The following is a 21,965-nucleotide window of genomic DNA, read 5'->3' as shown; positions in this document are numbered from 1 at the left end:
TAAAAAAACATCATAATACTTTAATATATAATGTTCACTATTAAATTTTTTTTAACGTACAATTAAATTTAAAACATAATAATTTAGAAATATTTATCTTTTCTCAAATTTTCATCTGTTGGTATTTATTTGAACGAGATGAACGGTCAAATTGAACATGGGGACAGATCGACCCATGAGGCCATGACCCATTGACCAAACGTTTATCCCGTTTAAGTGCCACAACATTTTTTGGCCCTTTTGGTCTTATTGGGTCTTTGGGGGAACTGATCAACCCAAGCCCAATCTCCATCATAAAATTCTCTCTCTCTCTCTAAAACCATGAAATTATTCCCATATTCAATAGGAAAAGACTTGAAACAAGTTCTGCACAAGGATATAATCCCATCATCCATTGATATTATTATTATTTTTTTTTGAAGCCACCAATAAAATCATTATTAAGATCAAGCAACCATTAAGCTAAGAACCACAAAGAGTTCCAAAACTAATACATCATTTGTGGAATTCCATGACCCAACTGTGATATGCAGAACAAATAATCTGAACACTGCTAAATCCTGAGCTCATTGCCATGGCCTCAAACTGTTTGACTGTTCTTTCTTTTCCTCCTGGACTTTGTGTTAACATGATCAAATCATGTTCACTGACGATTTTTGTGATGGGATTAGTCGCCTCAAGGGTCTTCGGAAGAATTGATTCCACTACAATCACTTTTCCCGAGTTGGGTAGAGCTTTCCAACAGTTCTTCAGAAGTTTCAAGCAATGGTCGTCACTCCAATCATGAAGTATCCACTGCAAGAAAAAAAATAAAAGAACCATGAAAGACATGTTTAATTGAATTCCTGAAATGAGATATATACAAAAGAAAACTAAGGAACTTGATTCAACTTTTGACATTTATTTAGAATTTGGGTTGGGTTGGGTTGACTTCATGAATGAGAGAAACTAGTCTGCACCCTTTACAGCCCCACTGTGCTAAATTATAAAAAAGAAACTCTTTTTTATAAAAAAAAATCAAATAAATCACCTTCATAAAAATGGCTTCTCCTTTTGGAACACATTCAAACATATCTCCTCCAATATGCTCCACACCTGCTCATAAGCAGTTAAATAGTGTAATTTAGATGAAATAAAGGTTTAATCCCCACAGTGCTTAATAATACTCTTAGATTATAATTTTTCTTTTTATTAAGTTTCAAGAATTGAGTCAGGACATGTAAGATAATGGTATTTACCTTCAAAAGTAGCCAAATGTCATAACGCATAGTATTTAGTGTATTGGGTATAGGATACGTTTAACCTTAGATGAAAATCAAATCAATTCAAGTAAAAGAAAGTGAAATGCTTTTACCAGGATAAGATGGTGCATCTGCTATGACATGGGGTAAATCAAAATTAATGCCCTTAATTTGAGGATACTTGGATGTGATCATGTTAATTGTTACTCCAATTCCACCTCCCACATCAACTATCTCTTTGAGGCCCTCAAATCCCTTGTATGTCTCAAGAATTTTCTTCATGGTCATTATGGTATGATTTGACATTGCTTTATTGAAGACCTTGTTAAATCTAGCATCTACCCCAGGATATTTAAATGCATGCATCCCATGGACCTTGTTGAAAGGAATTCCACCTTCAAGAACCGCATCTTTCAAGCAATGCCTGCAACCAAATTGATGATTAGATTTTGCTTTTGCTTGAGTTTAATGAATTTAGAACTATGGTTGCATTTGGATTAGAGCAAATTTGGAATTGGATGAAGGATTGGATTTGTCAATTCTCTATTTGAATTCCTCCCCAATCCAATTGCAGTCCAAGTAACTACCACAAAAAGGGCAGGGTGGCAATCAAGCCAGAATTGGACTCAAAACATCGGAATCCAATCTGATTATTGAAAACTGAAATCCAAACTCGATTTAAAATACAAGAAGATTCAGAGAGTTCAGGTGGGATTTAAATCCTATCGAATTAGATTTAATTCAAATATACTTTATATTTTAAAGAAGGGAAACTTGCAGTACCCTATACTTTGGGCCTAGTCTCACTTTGGTCCTCAGATTTCAAAATATGCCAATTCAGTACCTAAACTTCCAAAACATGCCAGGTTAGTCTTTACCATTAGCAATCCGTTAGTTATCTCTATCACTTGATGACATGTATGACTTAAAACTTTTAAAAATGTCAAAATTATCCTTAAATACTAATCATCATCTTTTTCCTCAAAAATCAAGATTGAACCAAAGCAATAGATTGGTTTTTGACAAATTTCTTTTCTCTATTGGCTTCTACGAGATTTGGGCATTTGGATGATTGATAAATAAAATTAGATGACACCCAAAGGGCATTTGCATCCTTTCACATGCTACCTAACAGCAGTTAATGGTTTTGTACTAAATTGACACATTTTGAAAATTTAGTTACTGGATTGGTACGTTTTGATGTTTGGTGACCAAAATAATGACCCAAAATATAGAGTATTAATATACAATTTTCCCTTTAAAGAAGGGTTATTATCTAAAATTTATCCTAACATTTTTGCATCTTTCTTAAACTCACCATGATTTTTCAAAACCCCCTTGTCAAAGAGTCTTATTGTTCAAAACACACATTCCGTTGAGATTTCCATTAGAACACCATTAGTGGTCATTAATAGAAGTTGTCTACATAAGCATTTAAATATTTTACATGACCAAATTACCCCTGATTGATTAGTTAGCCTTATTTAATATTTTTATAACAAAATTACCCCTGATTGTTGTGGGCCTAGTATGGGCCTGGGTATGGGTCAAAGGTAATTTTGCCATAAAAATATTAAATAAGCTTGATTGGCCATTCAAGGGGTTATTTGGTCATATAAACTACTTAAATTCTTATGTAGACAATTTCTATTAATGATCACTAACGGTGATCTAAGAAGGTGAGTTATGGATAATAAAACTCACTTACAAGGTTGTCTGGAGTTTTAAGTCATGGCTAGTTATTGTCCATTCCGATTTAGGCCAATATGAATCAATTCAACTTGGTTTTATTTTAGATTGCATCCAATCTAAACATAGTCCATTGACACTTCTACATTTATCATTTGTCAATGGATTGGATATTAATTTAACCGACTAGGGGTGCAAAAGGATTGGTTCGAATCTGAATCATATCCAATAATTGTAGGCTTGATCCAATATGATCCGAAGATCCGATAGGATCTTTTAAAAATTTATTCAAATTCGAATCTGATAAGAATATCAGATATCCGAATATGATCCAATTCGACTTAATTTAAAAAATAATTTATTAAAAGAAAAATAAAATATGACCATTTAAATAAAAACAAAAAAATGCATTTTTCAACTATTTTCATCAAATATAAACGTTTTTATAAAAATAAATAAATAATATAAAAAATTACAAAATTGAAATTATATATATAATTGGATTTTTAATCAGATCGTATTATTCAATCCAAAAAGCTGAAATGGGATATCCAAATCCCACAAAATAGGATTGTACTTCAGATCATATTGGATCATGATCCGATACATTTGCACCCTTAAACCCGACCCAATGCAATGTAAATCCATTATGATGGACCAGGTCCAATCCAATTCAATAAGTACTTTGGACAATTAAGTTTGAATTGATCAAATTCAATATTGTCTTATTCGACTCTCCAACTTAAAAATTGGTGTTTATTAGGGGTGAGCATTCGGTTTATTCGATTAAAAACTGAACCAAATAAATCAAATTTTAAGAACCAAACTTATAAAATATAAACCGAATTGAAACCGAATTATTAAAAAACCAAAGAATCAGAAGCTGAATTTTTTGTTCAGTTTTCGGTTATTTCGTTTAAAACCAAATTTTATTAATATTATACTAATACATATTATACATTACATATTAAAATATATATGTATATGTATATTATAATATATGTATATGTTAATGTATATTATATATATTAATATTATATAACATATATTATATTATATATATAATAAATTTTGGTTAATTCGGTTAATCGAATTTCTAATCTTGAAAACCAAAACTGAAACTGAAATTTTTTAAAACCAAATTAACCGAACCAAACAAACCAAAACACAATTTTTATTCGATTTTTCAATTTTAACCAAACAAATGGTCACCCCTATTTAGACTGCTCTAGCCCAAACCTAGTTAATCGGAATGATGTCAAGACTTCTAAGAGTCCATCGACATTCCAAAGAAAGACTCTTTGAAATTAATACTTTGGAAAGGGTTTATATGGTCAATCATGTTTGAGGCAGATTTATGTCTTATGAACCAAAAGCGAGTGAGGCAGATTTATGAATTAAAAAGTAGGGAAATTGTCTAAGGCCATGTTTGAGAGTGCTTAAAAGTAAATGTTTATCCAAAATAAGTGCTTAATTGGGCCATTAGCACTTATTGGTATTTGAGAAATAAGCTGGAAATAAGTGCTTATTTTTGAAGCCCAAATTTCTAGCTTTTTTTAAGTGTTTATACAATAAGTACTTATTTAATTTTTTTCTTCCAAAATTATGCTTAATTGAATTTTATTCATAAAAGTACTTTCTTAAAAGTGCTTATGTAAAAGTACTTTTCTGAAAGCACTTTTGTAATAAAAGTACATTTACAAAAGTTCTTTATAAAAGTAATTTTGTAAAAGTGCTTTCGTGAAGGTACTTTTATAAAAGTGCTTTTGTAAAAAGCAATTTAGTAAAAATGCTTTCATTAAAGTGTTTTTATAAAAGTATTTAAAGAAAAGTGCTTTTGATAAAAATAATTTAATAAAAGTGCTTTCAAATGGTATATTTTGAAAAATTGAAAGAAAATAAAGAACAAAATAGTCACAAATGCTTATTTAAGTATTTATCAGAGAAAAATACTACCAAATGCCCAATATAAAATAATTGATTGTTTTAAAAAATAAGCACTTGAAAAAATTGGATGCCAAAGGCAAATAAATGCTTACTGGAATAAGCACTTGTTTTTAAACATCCATTCCATAATCACTTATTTTTAATTTAAGCACTCTCAAACATAACTTACCCAGCATGACTTTTTGGTACTTATTTTAAAATCACAATGACTTTTCAAAATGTTCCGGAAATCTAAATAAGATTTTGTTTTCAAAAAGTGTACGTTAAGTTTTAGTAAATTACAACTAGTACTGACTACCGACCCAATAAATATGGATTATTTAAGTGTGAGATCTGTGAACGCATTTAAGCAGCTCTACGATTGGGATCTAACCACACAAAGCATAAATTAAGCTGAACCGAGGATAATCTCAAAAAGATAAAGCTCAACTACTGAGAATTAAACACCACAGGCACAGTATTGTTATTTGCTTAGAAAGGAAAAGAAGATTATTACCAACTGTCCATGAAAACTTTGTCCTGAAGTAAAAGCAGGAAAGACCCAAACGAGATGCCATCCTGGTTCGCAGTGAGGAATTTGCAGACAGGCGCCAAGCCATAAACCATTTCGACATGGTCATCATCGTCCCGTTCGACAATAGAAGATTTGAGAATAGAGTGGGCAGCAAGGAGACGCAAGATGCGGTCGAGCATGGCCGGGGCATCTGGGTGTTGGGTGGGCAAATGGGACGCGATCTCCGAAGGTGAGAGGAAGGTGCCAGGGCCGGCCCTGGATATGATCTCCAGCACGTCGAGCTCCAAAGCAGCTTTTAAGACCATGGGAAGCACCGAAGCGCTCGACAGTTGCAAGGCCAAGAGGCAGTTTTCTTCATCTTCTTTCTCTTCACTGAACGATTTTCCGAGACCACTGACGGAAGACATGTTGCTAGCCGTGAGGCTGGGGGTTGCAGGCTTTCTGAAATGTGGCTACAGACAAAGATCCTTCTACCTCTCCTCCACATTTGCTCCTTTTAAAATAGAGGAAATGGTATGCCACGTCTACACTTTTTCTAAGGGAAATTAACTGGGAATTTTTCCTTTTTTGGGAGTCCAGTGCCACTTTGCTCATCAAATCTTAAAATAGAATTTAATTTTTCTATCAAATAAACTTTCTAATATAATAAATGGAGCATTGAATTCCTAAAGTCTCTTGCAATTAATGACATTTGAACTATACTCGATTAAGCAAAAATAGCGAATTTATACCTTGGTTATTCCCTAGATGACCTCTCAGCCCTTTTTGACAATATAACATGACAATCTATGTAGGATGATTTGGAGTTGGATGGTTGGGCTAACCGTCTCAACTTTCAATTGTTTTCTTCTTTAAATGGATTGTAACTCCTAAATTGGGTATTATAATAATTAATAATTACGACTAAATCCTTTTTCATGTCCTAAACTGAGACATCACAGAATCTAATCATAATGAAAAATTAAAAAGAAAAGAATTTTGTTTCTCTAAAGGGTCCCAACTATGAGAAGACATTTCGCTCACATCAGATTGGAATCTAATAGACCTTCTCAACCCTGTATTGCCAATGACAACAATCCACCGGATAAAAACCCCTCCATCATGTGAGGAGCCCCTCACTGATACGTGGCACTCAGGAATACCACATGAAGCCAGAAACCACAGCACAGCAGAATACAAGGAGTGGCAGCCTCAGGTTCCACGGAAGAACTAATGGTGGCCAATGGTAGAGTGGCCTCACCAAGCACCCCAATCGTGACCAGAAGACTACAAAATCCCTTAGATTCAAAGCCAACTTTGCAGACCAGACAACAACCCCTTTGATTCAATCTTCTTTACTCGCGAATATAGAAAGGATACAAGAAAAACTTTACCAAATTCATTTTCAAACAAAACCCAAAATTACAATCTGTTTCACAGCCGTAAAAGCATCGATTTCTGGATGATTAGAACAACATTCATGTTGTGTTTCTCGACAGTAACAACATTCATGACAAAAACAGAAAGGCAAGAGTACGAAGGACCTTGTTGAATGGAGACAAGAGAAAGAGAGAACAGTGCCTTTAGGCTTTATGGCTGCTTTTCCCGTTCCATGTTATGTTTTGTTTTGTAGCGAAATGACCAAAAAAGCCCTTGTGATCGTACGTATTCATAACCGAGTTGAGCACATATCGAGAATTGAGCGGATGAAAATTCAAAATTCCTTATCTTTAGAAGCGAAAAACATCACTTCGGAAAAAAAAAAGAAAGAAAGTTTCCGATGAAAAATTCCATCCAAAAACAAAAGAATTCTCTAAACACAATCCTACTATTTCAATCATGATGTTTTTAACTTATTTCAATCACCTTTCACTATTAGCGGTGTAAAGTGGGCCATGTCGGGCCGATAAGGGAGGAGTGGAGTCGGGAATATTTTTATGAGGGGGTCAAAACTTATGAATAGGCTATAGGGAGCTAACCATTGGATGAAAAGTGAGCGGAGAGAACAAATTTATATATAAAAATGCTTTGAGTGTGCAAATTTCTGGACCATAGGGAGAGCCATGGCTCTCATGGGTCCCCCCTAGCTTCGCCCCTACGGCAAGGCATGGCCTGCATGCGGCCTATGCAAAGTGTGGACCATGTCGTGCTAGCTTGCAGGCTGTCACAGGCTGTGCTGCCCTCCTCGGTGAAAAGTTTGGAGGTCAGCCTAACACGACCCATGGCCCAAGCTCATGCAGGCTCGTGCCATGGGCTTGGGCCATAGGGCTGGTCTTGGGCGTGGGCCAAACTGGGATATACTAGTTTTTTTTTTGTTTTTTTTTTGAAAATTTGATTTCTTTTATAAGTAAAAGTGTAAAACTAAAATATTTAACTTTCCTTTGAGCTTTAGGAACTATTTGAAAAATTAAGAAATGATAAATGATAAATCTAACACATAAATGAAAAAAAAATATACTTAACCAAAAAAGAATGATGGAATGACAAATTAGAAGAAAAATAAGAGTTTTATTTCATTTAAATTTGAACTATACAAATTACAAAGCATACAATGGTTGGATATTTGGATGAATGAAATATGAAAATGGAATAAAATTAATAAAATATAAAAAATACAATATAATTACAAATTGAAAATACAAAATTACATTGTTGAAAAAATAGCAAATAAATTAAATAAAATTAAAACAAAATTTACAATAATTTTAAAAAAATAAAATTGTTCGATCCGATCCAATTTAATTGGATAAATGTATATTTTATTATTTATTATTTTACAAGGTTTCTAAAACCAACTTAGAGAACGAATCGGTTAGGGATCCGGTTCCCGGGTCGAACAGTCGGCCTGCTCTAACGAAAAAGTAAAAAAATAAAAACGATTAAAACCATTGAACGGTTTGAACGATTCAAACGGTGCAAACGCTCGGGTCAATGGTTTGCTGACCAAATCAACATTTTTTGTCCAAAATCGGTTTTGGCGAATGATCGGTTCCTGGTTTTTTCGATTCGACCGTCCAATTCGGTTTTGAAAGCCATGGAAAAAGTAATAACATTTAATTGGATATATGTATATTTTATTATTTATTATTTTACAAGGTTTTTAAAACTAACCTGGAGAATGAACCAGCCATGGGTCCGGTTACCGAGTCAAAAGGTCAACCAATTTTGGTAGAAAAAATAAAAAAATAAAAAATGATCAACATTTTTTGGCCAAAATCTAGTTTTGGTGAAAAACAGAACCGGTCACCTGACCGGTTCCCGGTTTTTCTAGTCCGACCGTCCGGTTTAGTCCAATTTTAAAAACCATGTTATTTAACATAAATAAATAGTAGTGATGTCAGATTGTCAATAACTTCATAAAACCATATTAGACATATTAATAATATTTTTATTAATTAATAAGTTTTAAATATTATTTTTATTAATATTATTAATCATTGTTAATTATTAGTAATTAGTAACAATATTATTAATTGTTATCAAATATTATAAATATTATTATTAATATTGTTAATTATTATTAACATTATTTTATTAATTATTAATTATTAATATTAACATTATTTGTTATTAAATATTATTAATATTTTTATTAAATTATTTTTTAATTATTATTACTAATTTTAGTTAATATTAATATCATTATTTGTTATTAAATATTATTAATATTTTTATTAATTATTAATTTTTTGTAATTTGTTAATGTTTTTCTATTATATATATTACTAAAAAAATAAATATTGTATTTTAATGATTAATGGCATAGATAATCTCACATGTTGTAGTTGAGATGCATGGAATCAAACACAAGATGTGGACAAAAATGTGCCACACCTTGCAGAACGCCCATTAAGCTGTGGTATGGATCAATGCACACATTTTTGTCCATGGTGCAGAACAACTATCCTATTGGGGTGTGGTGTGGTCCTGTGGTGTGGATGCTAACACACCACCCAATTTCTCATTTACGTTACAGAACACTCCCTAAGTATATGTTTGGTTTCATTTACGTTTTATGGACGGAACTACATAGGTGCCTCGTTAGCAAATGCCTCATTAATTGCATTTGTGTGTATTGAAGTTTGCAAAAGCAAACTTTGGTTTCTATGCGCTTCTCCTATTTCAGGAAGCTTCATTTTAGAGTTTCTTGAAACAGATAGGCGTTTATTGGCATTTTGTTGATGTAGTGCCTAATGGCGCTTATGTGTCATAAACACCCTCATTAATTGCTTTTCCCGGTTTTGTAGTCACACAAGTATAAAATGTTTATTCAATAAATGTAAACGGAACCAAACACCCTGTAAGAGAATTGTTGAATTAGTGTGATCGATGAGAATGGTGGAGGATAGGGTTATTTATAAGAATTAAAAATAATTTAATTGCCCAAAATACTCTAAAACTAGCTGTTTTTTAGTTGTTGGGATGGATATTTTGGTCATTGTAAAGTTATTTATAACTTTACCTAAAATGCCTCCTAAACTAATTGTTATATAGTTGTTGGTAGGGCATTTGTCATGATTTATTAGCAGCAGAGGTAGAAGAGAAATTCCATTCGGATTGCGAGTGAGAAATTTACAGAGAGGAGCCAAGCCATAACGCCTTTCAACTTGGTCATTGTCCCGTTTGACGGGAGAGCATTTAAGAACAGAGTAGCTCGTCAGTAGAGACAAGACACGATCGAGCATGGTAGCTGCATCTGGGTTTTCAGTGCGCAGGTGAAAGGCGATCTCTGAAGCCGAGAGGTGGGCATCAGGGCCAGCTCTAGATATGATCTCAAACACGTCTAGCTCCGTAGCCACTTTCAGAGCCATAGGAAACACTACAGCAGTTGCCAATTGCATGGCCACCAACATACAGTTCTCTTCATTTGAGGGTTCAAAGTGATTACTGCCACTGGTTAGAGCCATATTCACTATATATTGGAACAGGAAATAGTTAAAAGTGAGAGCTATCTTCTCCCTTTTAGCTGGGAGCCTCAGAGGTTATGAAATATATAGAGGCTCCATGATACTAATGAAGTGTACGTATACGTATGGTCTGATTTGCTTGATTTTATGACAAACAATAGGCTGCTAGTATCTGATTAAAAGTTCAAATGCTAATAACATTAGTTGGGTGACATGGATAAGAGAGGAGAACTGAATAATAAAGTGGGAGAAGAGAAAGATTTACAGGGAGAACATCTGTCACATTAGATGAAGTGTCTGTTTATATTGGTGGGGCCACAACAAATAAATTTAAGGCCACGATTCTTGGTTTTAGCCCTGTGCAAGGACCCCTTGTATTGGCATGCAGCTCACACTTTATGACCTCGTCAGCAATTATGAAATGCGGGTGTATTGGCATGTGAGACACTTTATGACCTCAGTCAAGTCTCACAACTCAACTTCTACAGCAGGATCCCAATGGAGTAGGTACAAGAGGCATCCTTGGCCTGAGTCCGGCCAAAGACCAAAAAGCAAGCCGGTTTGACACCTTGAGATCCGTGTTGAGCCTCAGCCCTAGGACTTCAAGGCTCTGAACCTGGAGTCATATGATGGGTTGGATTAACTCCTCGATCACATGGAGAGCTTCCAAACCATTATGTTCCAACCACATTCTATCAAATAACTCAGGTGTGGTACTCGGGTTTGGCACCGGGCTCAATTTATGGATCTCCTGGCCATCCATTATTTTTCCAGTAGCTGATGTCATCCGAAGACCACATCAAGTCTCATGACGGTTTACCAGCTTTTTGACAAGGACATCCAAGAGTAATTGTGGAGGTTTAATCTGGAGTCCCTATAGGTCTAGAACCTTGACCCGACTATATAGGTGACTACAAAAATCCATGGCATCGAAGACCCTAACCTGAGGTTTTCGTTGGCGAAGAAACCTCTAGATAACATGAAAGGTTTCCTTGTCGGAGCTTATAAATAAATGAATGTTGAGGAATTATCCATGTGCAAAGTGAATCAAGCAAAATTATTATTTTATCATTATCTCCATAATTGTAGGAGAGATATTTCTAATCTAATTAGTTGTATATATCTTATTTCTTTCTTTTTTTTATTCTAATTTAGGTCGCTGACCTTGTTTCCTGATGGTATCCCTAACTCCATTATAAATAGGTTGTAACCTACTGAATTCAACATTAAGAAATATTATTTTCTCCATTTATCTTCTTTCTTTTTTTGTATCAAGGATGATGACCAAGGTGAGGTAGCCACAAAAGAGGCTGCCATGATAACATGTCATCCATGCGTTTTAGGTCACTTGGCCGATGCTCCAGGACTCCCCCTGATAAAGCACAAAAATTATACTCCACTAAATGCGATGAGGGGTGAGATCCTGTTGCTGATGAAGTCTGTTAACTACTTGAAGTGGCCATCTCTCCTAAAGCAAAAACAACAAACAAGAACCAGGACCGCTACTACCACTTCCACAAGGCTAAGGGGCATGACACAGAGAACTGCAAGATCCTAAAGGTCGAGATTGAGGAATTGATCCGCTATGGGTACTTGAAGTAGTTCATGAAGGAGGATTGAGCTATCGAGTTGTTGAGGAACCAGCCCTAGTAGCCCAAAGATCCACTTCTTGGGGTAATCTCCATGAACACTAGTGGGTCGACAATGGTTGGCTGGATGTAGCTCATTGGCAAGAAGGATGATAATCCAGGAGCTGAAGGGCGAAGAAAAGAACCCTCCAAAGAGGCCTAGACCGAGGAGATGATTTACTTTAATGAGGACAATCTATGAAGAGTCCACCATCCCCACGATGATGCCCTAGTCATCAAGTTGATCATTGCAAATTACGGGGTAAAGTGTATATTTGTTGATAATGGTAATTCAACTAATAGTTTGTTTGTAGAAGCGTTCAACAAAATCAAGCTAGATAGGAAGGACCTCATCCTTCCCAACATACCAGTAGTTGGTTTCAATGGGACATCATCGGCCCTATTGAGAGGTTTAACCTGTTGGTAACAACAAGTTTTTGATTGTTGACATAATATCACCCTACAACACTATTCTTAGTCGTCCTATCTTGCATGCCCTTTGAGCTATGGTATCAACATACCACTTGACAATGAAGTTCCCAACCAAGCAAGGAATTGTCGTAGTGCGGGGGGACCACCTAGAGTCCCAAAAATGTTACATGTGGGCCTTGAAAGGAAAAGGAAAGTAGTTGTTGGTGGTCGACCTAGACCTCAAAACCACTACTAGGGTCCAACAAAGACCGATGACACCTTGTGGAGAGTGTTATCTCAGTTCCAATCTCAAAGGCTGAGCTTGAGAAGACAATGTAGATTGGATCATACATCGAAGAGCCTCTAAAAAGCAAACTCACTAGAAAAGAAAAGAAATGGAACTTCACCCCATAGCAATGAAGGACCATTGACGAGGAGGTTGGGAAGCTCTTTAGTACCACATTCATTATAGAAGATAGAATACCTAAGCTAGATAGCAAACATGGTGCTCATTTGGGGTGGCAACGAGCCAATCTTTTCACGAGCTCTCGGCTCAATTTCAATCGAGCTCGAGCTCGATCTCAAGCCCAATTCAGTGGCTCGATTAATAAACAAGTTAGACTTGAGCCTACTAGTGCTTGGCTTGTGAGGCTCGCGAGCCGGCTCAAATATATATTATATATATAATAAAATTATATAAAATTATATATATATATATAATAAAAATCTTATAATTATTAATGATTATAATTCTTAATCTTTAAATATAAAATATTTTTTTTTATATATAAATTTTATTTTTATAAAATATTAATAATATAAATAAAAAATATTTTTATACAATATAAAATGAGCCGAGCTGAGCTAAGCCGAGCTCAAAACTGGTACTATTCATCTTGGCTAGACTCGAATCCACCCCTAGTGCTCATTAAAAGGGCAAATAGGAAGTGACATATGTGTATAGATTACACCCACCTAAAGAGAGTAGCCCAAATGATAGCTTCCCCCTCCCTAGAATAGATCAGCTAGTAGACGCCACCTCGGAGTCTAAGATGCTAAGCTTCATGGATGCCTATTCCGGTTACAACTAAGAGAAGACTACTTTTGTAACTGAAAGTGGTCTATATTGTCACAAGGTTTTGCCCTTTAGCATTAAGAATGTCGGGGCAACCTACCAACATATTGTAGACAAGATTTTTTTTTCTGAATTAATAGGAAATAAAATTGAAGTTTATGTTGCTGATATGGTAGAAAAAAGTAGTTTTTTAAACTCCCACATCGTTGATTTAACCAACATATTTAAAGTTTTAAGAAAATATGACCTGAAGCTCAATCTTAACAAATGTGTGTTCAGCGTTACATTGAGTGAGTTCCTTGGTTGCATGGTTACCCAACATGGAATTAAAGTCGAACCTGAGAAGATCCAAGCAATCTTGGATATACAACCTCTGAGGTCGGTGAAGGAAGTCCAAAATCTCACTTGTTGAGTCACCACCCTCGACCACTTTATGTCTAAGTTGACAAGGCAATACCTACCCTTTTTTTAAGAAATAAAAAAAGCCAAAGACTTCCAATGGATCAAGGAGTGCTAGCTCGCTTGTATAAACACTTAAAAAAAGCTAGAAATTTGGGCTTCAAAAATAAGCACTTATTTCTGGCTTATTTCTCAAATACCAATAAGTGCTAATGGCCCAATTATAACATATACATATATTATAATATACATATACATATATATTTTAATATGTAATGTATAATATGTATTAGTATAATATTAATAAAATTTGGTTTTAAACGAAATAACCGAAAACTGAACAAAAAATTCAGCTTCAGATTCTTTGGCTTTTTAATAATTCGGTTTCAATTCGGTTTATATTTTATAAGTTTGGTTCTTAAAATTTGATTTATTTGGTTCAGTTTTTAATCGAATAAACCGAATGCTCACCCCTAATAAATACCAATTTTTAAGTTGGAGAGTCGAATAAGACAATATTGAATTTGATCAATTCAAACTTAATTGTCCAAAGTACTTATTGAATTGGATTGGACCTGGTCCATCATAATGGATTTACATTGCATTGGGTCGGGTTTAAGGGTGCAAATGTATCGGATCATGATCCAATATGATCCAAAGTACAATCCTATTTTGTGGGATTTGGTTATCCCATTTCAGCTTTTTGGATTGAATAATACGATCTGATTAAAAATCCAATTATATATATAATTTCATTTTTGTAAGTTTTTATATTATTTATTTATTTTTATAAAAACGTTTATATTTGATGAAAATAGTTGAAAAATGCATTCTTTTGTTTTTATTTAAATGGTCATATTTTATTTTTCTTTTAATAAATTATTTTTAAATTAAATCGAATTGGATCATATTCGGATATCTGATATTCTTATCAGATTCGAATTTGAATCAATTTTTATAAGATCCTATCGGATCTTCGGATCATATTGGACCAAGCCTACAGTTATTGGATATGATTCAGATTCGAACCAATCCTTTTGCACCCCTAGTCGGTTAAATTAATATCCAATCCATTGACAAATGATAAAAGTAGAAGTGTCAATGGACTATGTTTAGATTGGATGCAATCTAAAATAAAACCAAGTTGAACTGTCCTATAAGACATTGAGCTAGACCTGTCTAGTCCAAAATATTTATTGGATTGGATATAACCTGGTCCACCTATCATTGATTCATATTGGCCTAAATCGGAATGGACAATAACTAACCATGACTTAAAACTCCAGACAGCCTTGTAAGTGAGTTTTATTATCCATAACTCACCTTCTTAGATCACCGTTAGTGATCATTAATAGAAATTGTCTACATAAGAATTTAAGTAGTTTATATGACCAAATAACCCCTTGAATGGCCAATCAAGCTTATTTAATATTTTTATGGCAAAATTACCTTTGACCCATACCCAGGCCCATACTAGGCCCACAACAATCAGGGGTAATTTTGTTATAAAAATATTAAATAAGGCTAACTAATCAATCAGGGGTAATTTGGTCATGTAAAATATTTAAATGCTTATGTAGACAACTTCTATTAATGACCACTAATGGTGTTCTAATGGAAATCTCAGTGGAATGTGAGTTTTGGACAATAAAACTCATTGACAAGGGTGTTTTGAAAAATCATGGTGAGTTTAAGAAAGATGCAAAAATGTTAGGGTAAATTTTAGATAATAACCCTTCTTTAAAGGGAAAATTGTATATTAATACTCTATATTTTGGGTCATCTTATTTTGGTCACCAAACATCAAAACGTACCAATCCAGTACCTAAACTTCCAAAATGTGTCAATTTAGTACAAAACCATTAACTGCTGTTAGGTAGCATGTGAAAGGATGCAAATGCCCTTTGGGTGTCATCTAATTTTATTTACCAATCATCCAAATGCCCAAATCTCGTAGAAGCCAATAGAGAAAAGAAATTTGTCAAAAACCAATCTATTGCTTTGGTTCAATCTTGATTTTTGAGGAAAAAGATGATGATTAGTATTTAAGGATAATTTTGACATCTTTAAAAGTTTTAAGTCATACATGTCATCAAGTGATAGAGATAACTAACGGATTGCTAATGGTAAAGACTAACCTGGCATGTTTTGGAAGTTTAGGTACTGAATTGGCATATTTTGAAATCTGAGGACCAAAGTGAGACTAGGCCCAAAGTATAGGGTACTGCAAGTTTCCCTTCTTTAAAATATAAAGTATATTTGAATTAAATCTAATTCGATAGGATTTAAATCCCACCTGAACTCCCTGAATCTTCTTGTATTTTAAATCGGGTTTGGATTTCAGTTTTCAATAATCAGATTGGATTCCGATGTTTTGAGTCCAATTCTGGCTTGATTGCCACCCTGCCCTTTTTGTGGTAGTTACTTGGACTGCAATTGGATTGGGGAGGAATTCAAATAGAGAATTGACAAATCCAATCCTTCATCCAATTCCAAATTTTCTCTAATCCAAATGCAACCATAGTTCTAAATTCATTAAACTCAAGCAAAAGCAAAATCTAATCATCAATTTGGTTGCAGGCATTGCTTGAAAGATGCGGTTCTTGAAGGTGGAATTCCTTTCAACAAGGTCCATGGGATGCATGCATTTAAATATCCTGGGGTAGATGCTAGATTTAACAAGGTCTTCAATAAAGCAATGTCAAATCATACCACAATGACCATGAAGAAAATTCTTGAGACATACAAGGGATTTGAGGGCCTCAAAGAGATAGTTGATGTGGGAGGTGGAATTGGAGTAACAATTAACATGATCACATCCAAGTATCCTCAAATTAAGGGCATTAATTTTGATTTACCCCATGTCATAGCAGATGCACCATCTTATCCTGGTAAAAGCATTTCACTTTCTTTGACTTGAATTGATTTGATTTTCATCTAAGGTTAAACGTATCCCTATACCCAATACACTAAATACTATGCGTTATGACATTTGGCTACTTTTGAAGGTAAATACCCTTATCTTATATGTCCTGACTCAATTCTTGAAACTTAATAAAAGGAAAAATTATAATCTAAGAGTATTATTAAGCACTGTGGGGATTAAACCTTTATTTCATCTAAATTACACTATTTAACTGCTTATGAGCAGGTGTGGAGGATATTGAAGGAGATATGTTTGATTGTGTTCCAAAAGGAGAAGCCATTTTTATGAAGGTGATTCATTTGATTTTTTTTTATAAAAAAGAGTTTCTTTTTTATAATTTAGCACTGTGGGGCTGTAAAGGGTGCAGACTAGTTTCTCTTATTCATGAAGTCAACCCAACCCAACCCAAATTCTAAATAAATGTCAAAAGTTGAATCAAGTTCCTTAGTTTTCTTTTGTATATATCTCATTTCAGGAATTCAATTAAACATGTCTTTCATGGTTCTTTTATTTTTTTTCTTGCAGTGGAAACTTCATGATTGGAATGACGAGCATTGCTTGAAACTTCTGAAGAACTGTTGGAAAGCTCTACCCAACTCGGGAAAAGTGATTGTAGTGGAACAATTCTTCCGAAGACCCTTGAGGCGACTAATCCCATCACTAAAATCGTCAGTGAACATGATTTGATCATGTTAACACAAAATCCAGGAGGAAAAGAAAGAACAGTCAAACAGTTCGAGGCCATGGCAATGAGCTCAGGATTTAGCAGTGTTCAGATTATTTGTTCTGCATATCACAGTTGGGTCATGGAATTCCACAAATGATGTATTAGTTTTGGAACTCTTTGTGGTTCTTAGCTTAATGGTTGCTTGATCTTAATAATGATTTTAATGGTGGCTTCAAAAAAAAATAATAATAATATCAATGGATGATGGGATTATATCCTTGTGCAGAACTTGTTTCAAGTCTTTTCCTAATGAATATGGGAATAATTTCATGGTTTTAGAGAGAGAGAGAGAGAATTTTATGATGGAGATTGGGCTTGGGTTGATCAGTTCCTCCAAAGACCCAATAAGACCAAAAGGGCCAAAAAATGTTGTGGCACTTAAACGGGATAAACGTTTGGTCAATGGGTCATGGCCTCATGGGTCGATCTGTCCCCATGTTCAATTTGACCGTTCATCTCGTTCAAATAAATACCAACAGATGAAAATTTGAGAAAAGATAAATATTTCTAAATTATTATGTTTTAAATTTAATTGTACGTTAAAAAAAATTTAATAGTGAACATTATATATTAAAGTATTATGATGTTTTTTTAAAATAATATATAATTTTTCGTCATGTAATTTAAACATTACATATAACATTGAAAATATGTTTTTTATTTAAAAGGACAATCCATTTTTTATTCATTCATATGTTCATGGTGCAAATTTCAGCCCACAGAAAAGGAGCAGTCCACCATGTTTTGACTATTAAGGTTAAAGTTGACATGGGTGAACACGAGGCTAATCCAGATCCAGACATTTTATACAAGGTCGGATGGGCTCCCCACTGGACGTGTCCCACACTTACGGGTGTTCACGGTCTGTGTTGTCGAACTGTGGGATTTTTTTGTGAATTGAACCGGTAGTATTGGTTTTCGGAATATTGGTAATTGGAACCAAATTGAAATCAGTCAATTAACTGGTTGATTAGTTTAATTAATCAACGGTTCAGTTTGTCGGTTTTTTAGTTTTTTTTTTTATTTTATAATATTTATTATAAAAATATATATAAACATATAATAAAAATTTATATATATGTGTAAATATGTATGTATGTATGTATGTATGTATGCAATACTAGTTGCAAATTCATTTTGAAGAATGTTACACATGTTCCTGATATCTACCTAAATCTGATTTCCACTGGCAGGTTAGATGTGAAATATCTTTCTTAAAGTTACGTATATAGATACAAATGAATCCAGCCAGCTTGGTGGAGAACCTCCACCAATTTGAGCAAGTTCCAAAATATTTTGCTTTACAGTTTATCATATGAGCAGAAACAGTCTTCAATCTATCTCTCTTCTATAAAAGTTTGGGACAAAGTTCAAAACAGGAATTGTCAATTAATGCCCATATAAGAATGCTTTGATGTGACTTATTGTCATGGGGTAGTTCTACAGTGGAAGAAACCCGTGCGGTATTCAAGCCAAGGTAGGCCAGGACAAGCATTTGTGTGCTGCAACGCTAGGAGTTGCTCGATGAGATGGCTCCACGAAGGTCAGTAGCACTGGATCATGACCTCAGGTTGCATGGCCGGGGCACTTGGTTGGCTCTGTCTGGTCCATGGGAGCTGCCACTTACGTGCTAAAGGGGGACGACCATGATGTGAGGCGACTGGGTGCCGATGCGAGGGGTCTCTTGTAAACTGATGATGAGGGCACCTATGTGCCATGTTGAGAGGCAACCGCTTGGGCCGGAACACACCCATGTGCTTGGGGCAATAGGGTAGCTCGATGGTTTGACCATTCTGGTCAATGGGTTGTTGACTTTTTCAACGGTTTTTGGCCAAAAATCGGGTTTGGGGTAAAATAGAATCACTTGCCTTGACGGTTTTTGGGCTGAACGGTCTGACCGTCCAGGTCAACGGCAGTTTGAAAACCTTGATCTACACAGTTAATCATAAATATCTAATTTTTTGTATTTTATATGATAAATATATTGAAAAATGCATCAATGAATTAATATTAACCAATAAATATTAACTTTTTTTATAAAAAGTAATAGTAAAATAATTAAAAAATTTTAAAATATATTTTAAATATTTAAAATATAATTTTATTGATAAAACATTAAAATTATTAAAATATAAAATTAAGTAAAGTAATTAATATTTTATTGATAAAAATATTAAAAGGTGAAATAGACAATAGGGTAGCCTTTCAGGAAAAGTGTGAAGTAGCGGATAAAAAATCAAGTGTGAACGGTCCCTAACCACGAGATTTTGCTATTGATGAAAAATTGGGGTGTGGATGGGACCTGTCCACATATTCAAAGGGGGTAACTTTGAATAGCTATTTTGGGCGAGGCATGTTCACCTATTCACGCATATGTCTTTCTTTTTAGTCAAAATAGAATAGGGAAAATTATTAATTTACCTATTCTCATGATAACATACCATTCCCAAAAATGCATCCTAATTCTGCGCAATCCGGGCACTCCTAGCTGGTTGCTGACTGGCTCCTAGCTGGCAACGGACGGTACCTGAGAAGAAGACGGTGAAGGATTCCTGAGGGATTTGCCCGGTGGGAATACTCCGATGCTTAAGTTAGAATGCTGGAGAAAATAGTGAAGAGTGTAAATAGGGCTAAGAGTGTTGGTCACGTTAGATCACTGAGTGCTCGAGAGAAAATTCAAGTAAGGTGCAAGATACCTTCTCCCCTTCGACTAAGGGGCTCTTAAAAATGGGTGTTCTTGTCAAATCGGGAGTAACTGCCACTAGGCCTCTGTTGTAGCCGTTATCTGCCAAGGCTGCACAGGTAACCTTTGTAGGGTACTACCCAATCGAATGAGTGACATGTTCGGGAGAACAGGCATGCCACCATCTGTCGAGAGATGTGGGTGCAGTCTGTCGAATTGACAGGGACTGCACCGTCAGCCAGGAGAGGTGGCATAGTCTGATGGGTACGGTCTTTTCAGATAGAAGCTTCCTGAAAACATCGCGTCGCTCAGTCACAAGCAACCTTATAGCGAGCTCCTAGGGGTACTTTGAGGTGATTCCTCTTAAGGTTGCCTTTGGGGCAGTTTTTCTACCTAAGTATTGAAGTGAGCTGGTTACCCTAGCTCGTGAGCTGGGATAGACTTGTCTTGGATTATTCCCTTTTAGTACATCAGGGTCCTTGAGCTCGCGTTATAGCGAGCTCCCCCTATAGCGAACTATGACGTAGCGAGCTGTCCTACGGGCTTGTTACTTAGTCGCAGTCAGGTTGTGGTGCTGAGCTGTTACTTGTGCTGAGTTGTGTCCACGTGTCATCGTCTCAAAGGGTCAGGTCAAATCACCTTCCATCAATTGCCCCCCACTCCTCGAGCTAAGGGTGCTACCTTAGCGTGAGGAGTTCATGAAGTGTGACGGGTGGATTTGACCGAAGTTCAAACTTGATTGACTACACGCATTAAATGTGCACGTAGAAGTCAAGGGATTTCTGACCTTTCGAATGCCGAGAAATGCACCAAAGCGGCTCTTAACTTCGGAAGTTGTGCAGCCGTCATTACCTCAATCATGGGAGGCGTGTAGCTAGTCACATTTCGGTTTCAGAAGATGTGTGGTCAGCTTGACTGTGAATCGTCAGATCTGTCTCAATCTGAGCCGTCGGTTTGAGGGCACAGTGGCTATAAATAGGAGGGCCCCAGGCCTCATTTTCTTTTACGCTAACTTGTCTCGTCTTCGGATTCTGAGGTCGCGTATCCATCTAGCTGCCTGAGCTCTTCTCCCGTTCACACTGTCTCTTCTTTTCTGGTGAGTCTTATCATCTTGTCAATATGTTTGGATATCTGTACCATGTCTATTCCCGAGACAGTAACCAAGATGACGCTCCCTCGAGCTCAAGGGGATCTTGGTGGTAGGCCCCGGAGGCTTGGGAGGCCTCCGGTGAGATGGCTTCCACTTTTTGGGGCAGGGAGCCCGACCGCTTTGGTTCCTCCTCCATGTCGATGGAGTGACTTAGGTCTTTAGTTCTTCATTTTAACCTTCCCAGAGACCTCATCTACAGTCTCCCTTCTGGTAACTTTCCCTGGGAGCATGGTCCCAACAAGCTAGTGATTTTTCAGGAACAGTTCGTGGCTAGCCTACGTCTTCCTCAACCTAGACATCCTCTCCACCATCCTCTGCATCAAGAATGCTTCTCCCGGAGCGCCTCCAGAAAGGCGTTCCTACTATTTTTCTCCCTGCCGCGGCTTCAAGCTCTTATACGAGCTGCCGAACAGGATCCCGACCTAGAAGCGGGACTATTTCGTAGTCCATAACCCCGAAGGGTGGCCCTTCCCAACTCACTGGAGGGCCACCATCTAGGATTCAGGGGTTGAGTTGGACCCCGAAGTTCAAAAAATGCTGCAGTCCTGGGCAGCAGTTGGCTTCCATTGGTCGGACTACTTGACCGAAGAAAAGCTCACACATGCTGGACTGAGCCTGGGTAGGTTGCCTTTCAGGTCGCATAGTGCCTTGTAATTTTTTTTTACTAGACTAATACCTTGTGGTTTTGT

At 35.8% G+C, this 21,965-nt stretch overlaps 1 protein-coding gene and 2 pseudogenes across 1 annotated transcript; 1 reads left to right on the top strand and 2 right to left on the bottom strand.

The window, feature by feature from the left end:
* Positions 1-379: 379 nt before the first annotated feature.
* LOC148852002 (caffeic acid 3-O-methyltransferase-like) lies at positions 380-6,210 on the bottom strand. Its single transcript, XM_088946291.1, has 4 exons — positions 5,374-6,210; positions 1,355-1,665; positions 1,031-1,095; positions 380-795 (listed from the first exon to the last, which is right to left on the bottom strand). Exons 1-4 carry the CDS (start codon positions 5,796-5,798, stop codon positions 496-498), a joined length of 1,101 nt encoding a protein of 366 aa, XP_088802417.1. The 5' UTR covers positions 5,799-6,210; the 3' UTR covers positions 380-495.
* A 96-nt stretch (positions 6,211-6,306) lies between these two features.
* On the bottom strand, positions 6,307-10,277 carry LOC148852001 (caffeic acid 3-O-methyltransferase 1 pseudogene; annotated as a pseudogene).
* Positions 10,278-16,329: 6,052 nt separating this feature from the next.
* Positions 16,330-17,598, top strand: LOC148852000 (caffeic acid 3-O-methyltransferase-like; annotated as a pseudogene).
* The last annotated feature ends 4,367 nt before the right edge of the window (positions 17,599-21,965 follow it).

The sequence above is a fragment of the Nelumbo lutea genome, chromosome 5 (assembly GCF_056320005.1).
Source record: "Nelumbo lutea isolate HS-2025 chromosome 5, American lotus-T2T, whole genome shotgun sequence".
Taxonomy (NCBI): Eukaryota; Viridiplantae; Streptophyta; class Magnoliopsida; order Proteales; family Nelumbonaceae; genus Nelumbo; species Nelumbo lutea.
Note: the sequence above shows the minus strand (reverse complement) of the source record. Positions and strands in the feature narration are given on the sequence as shown.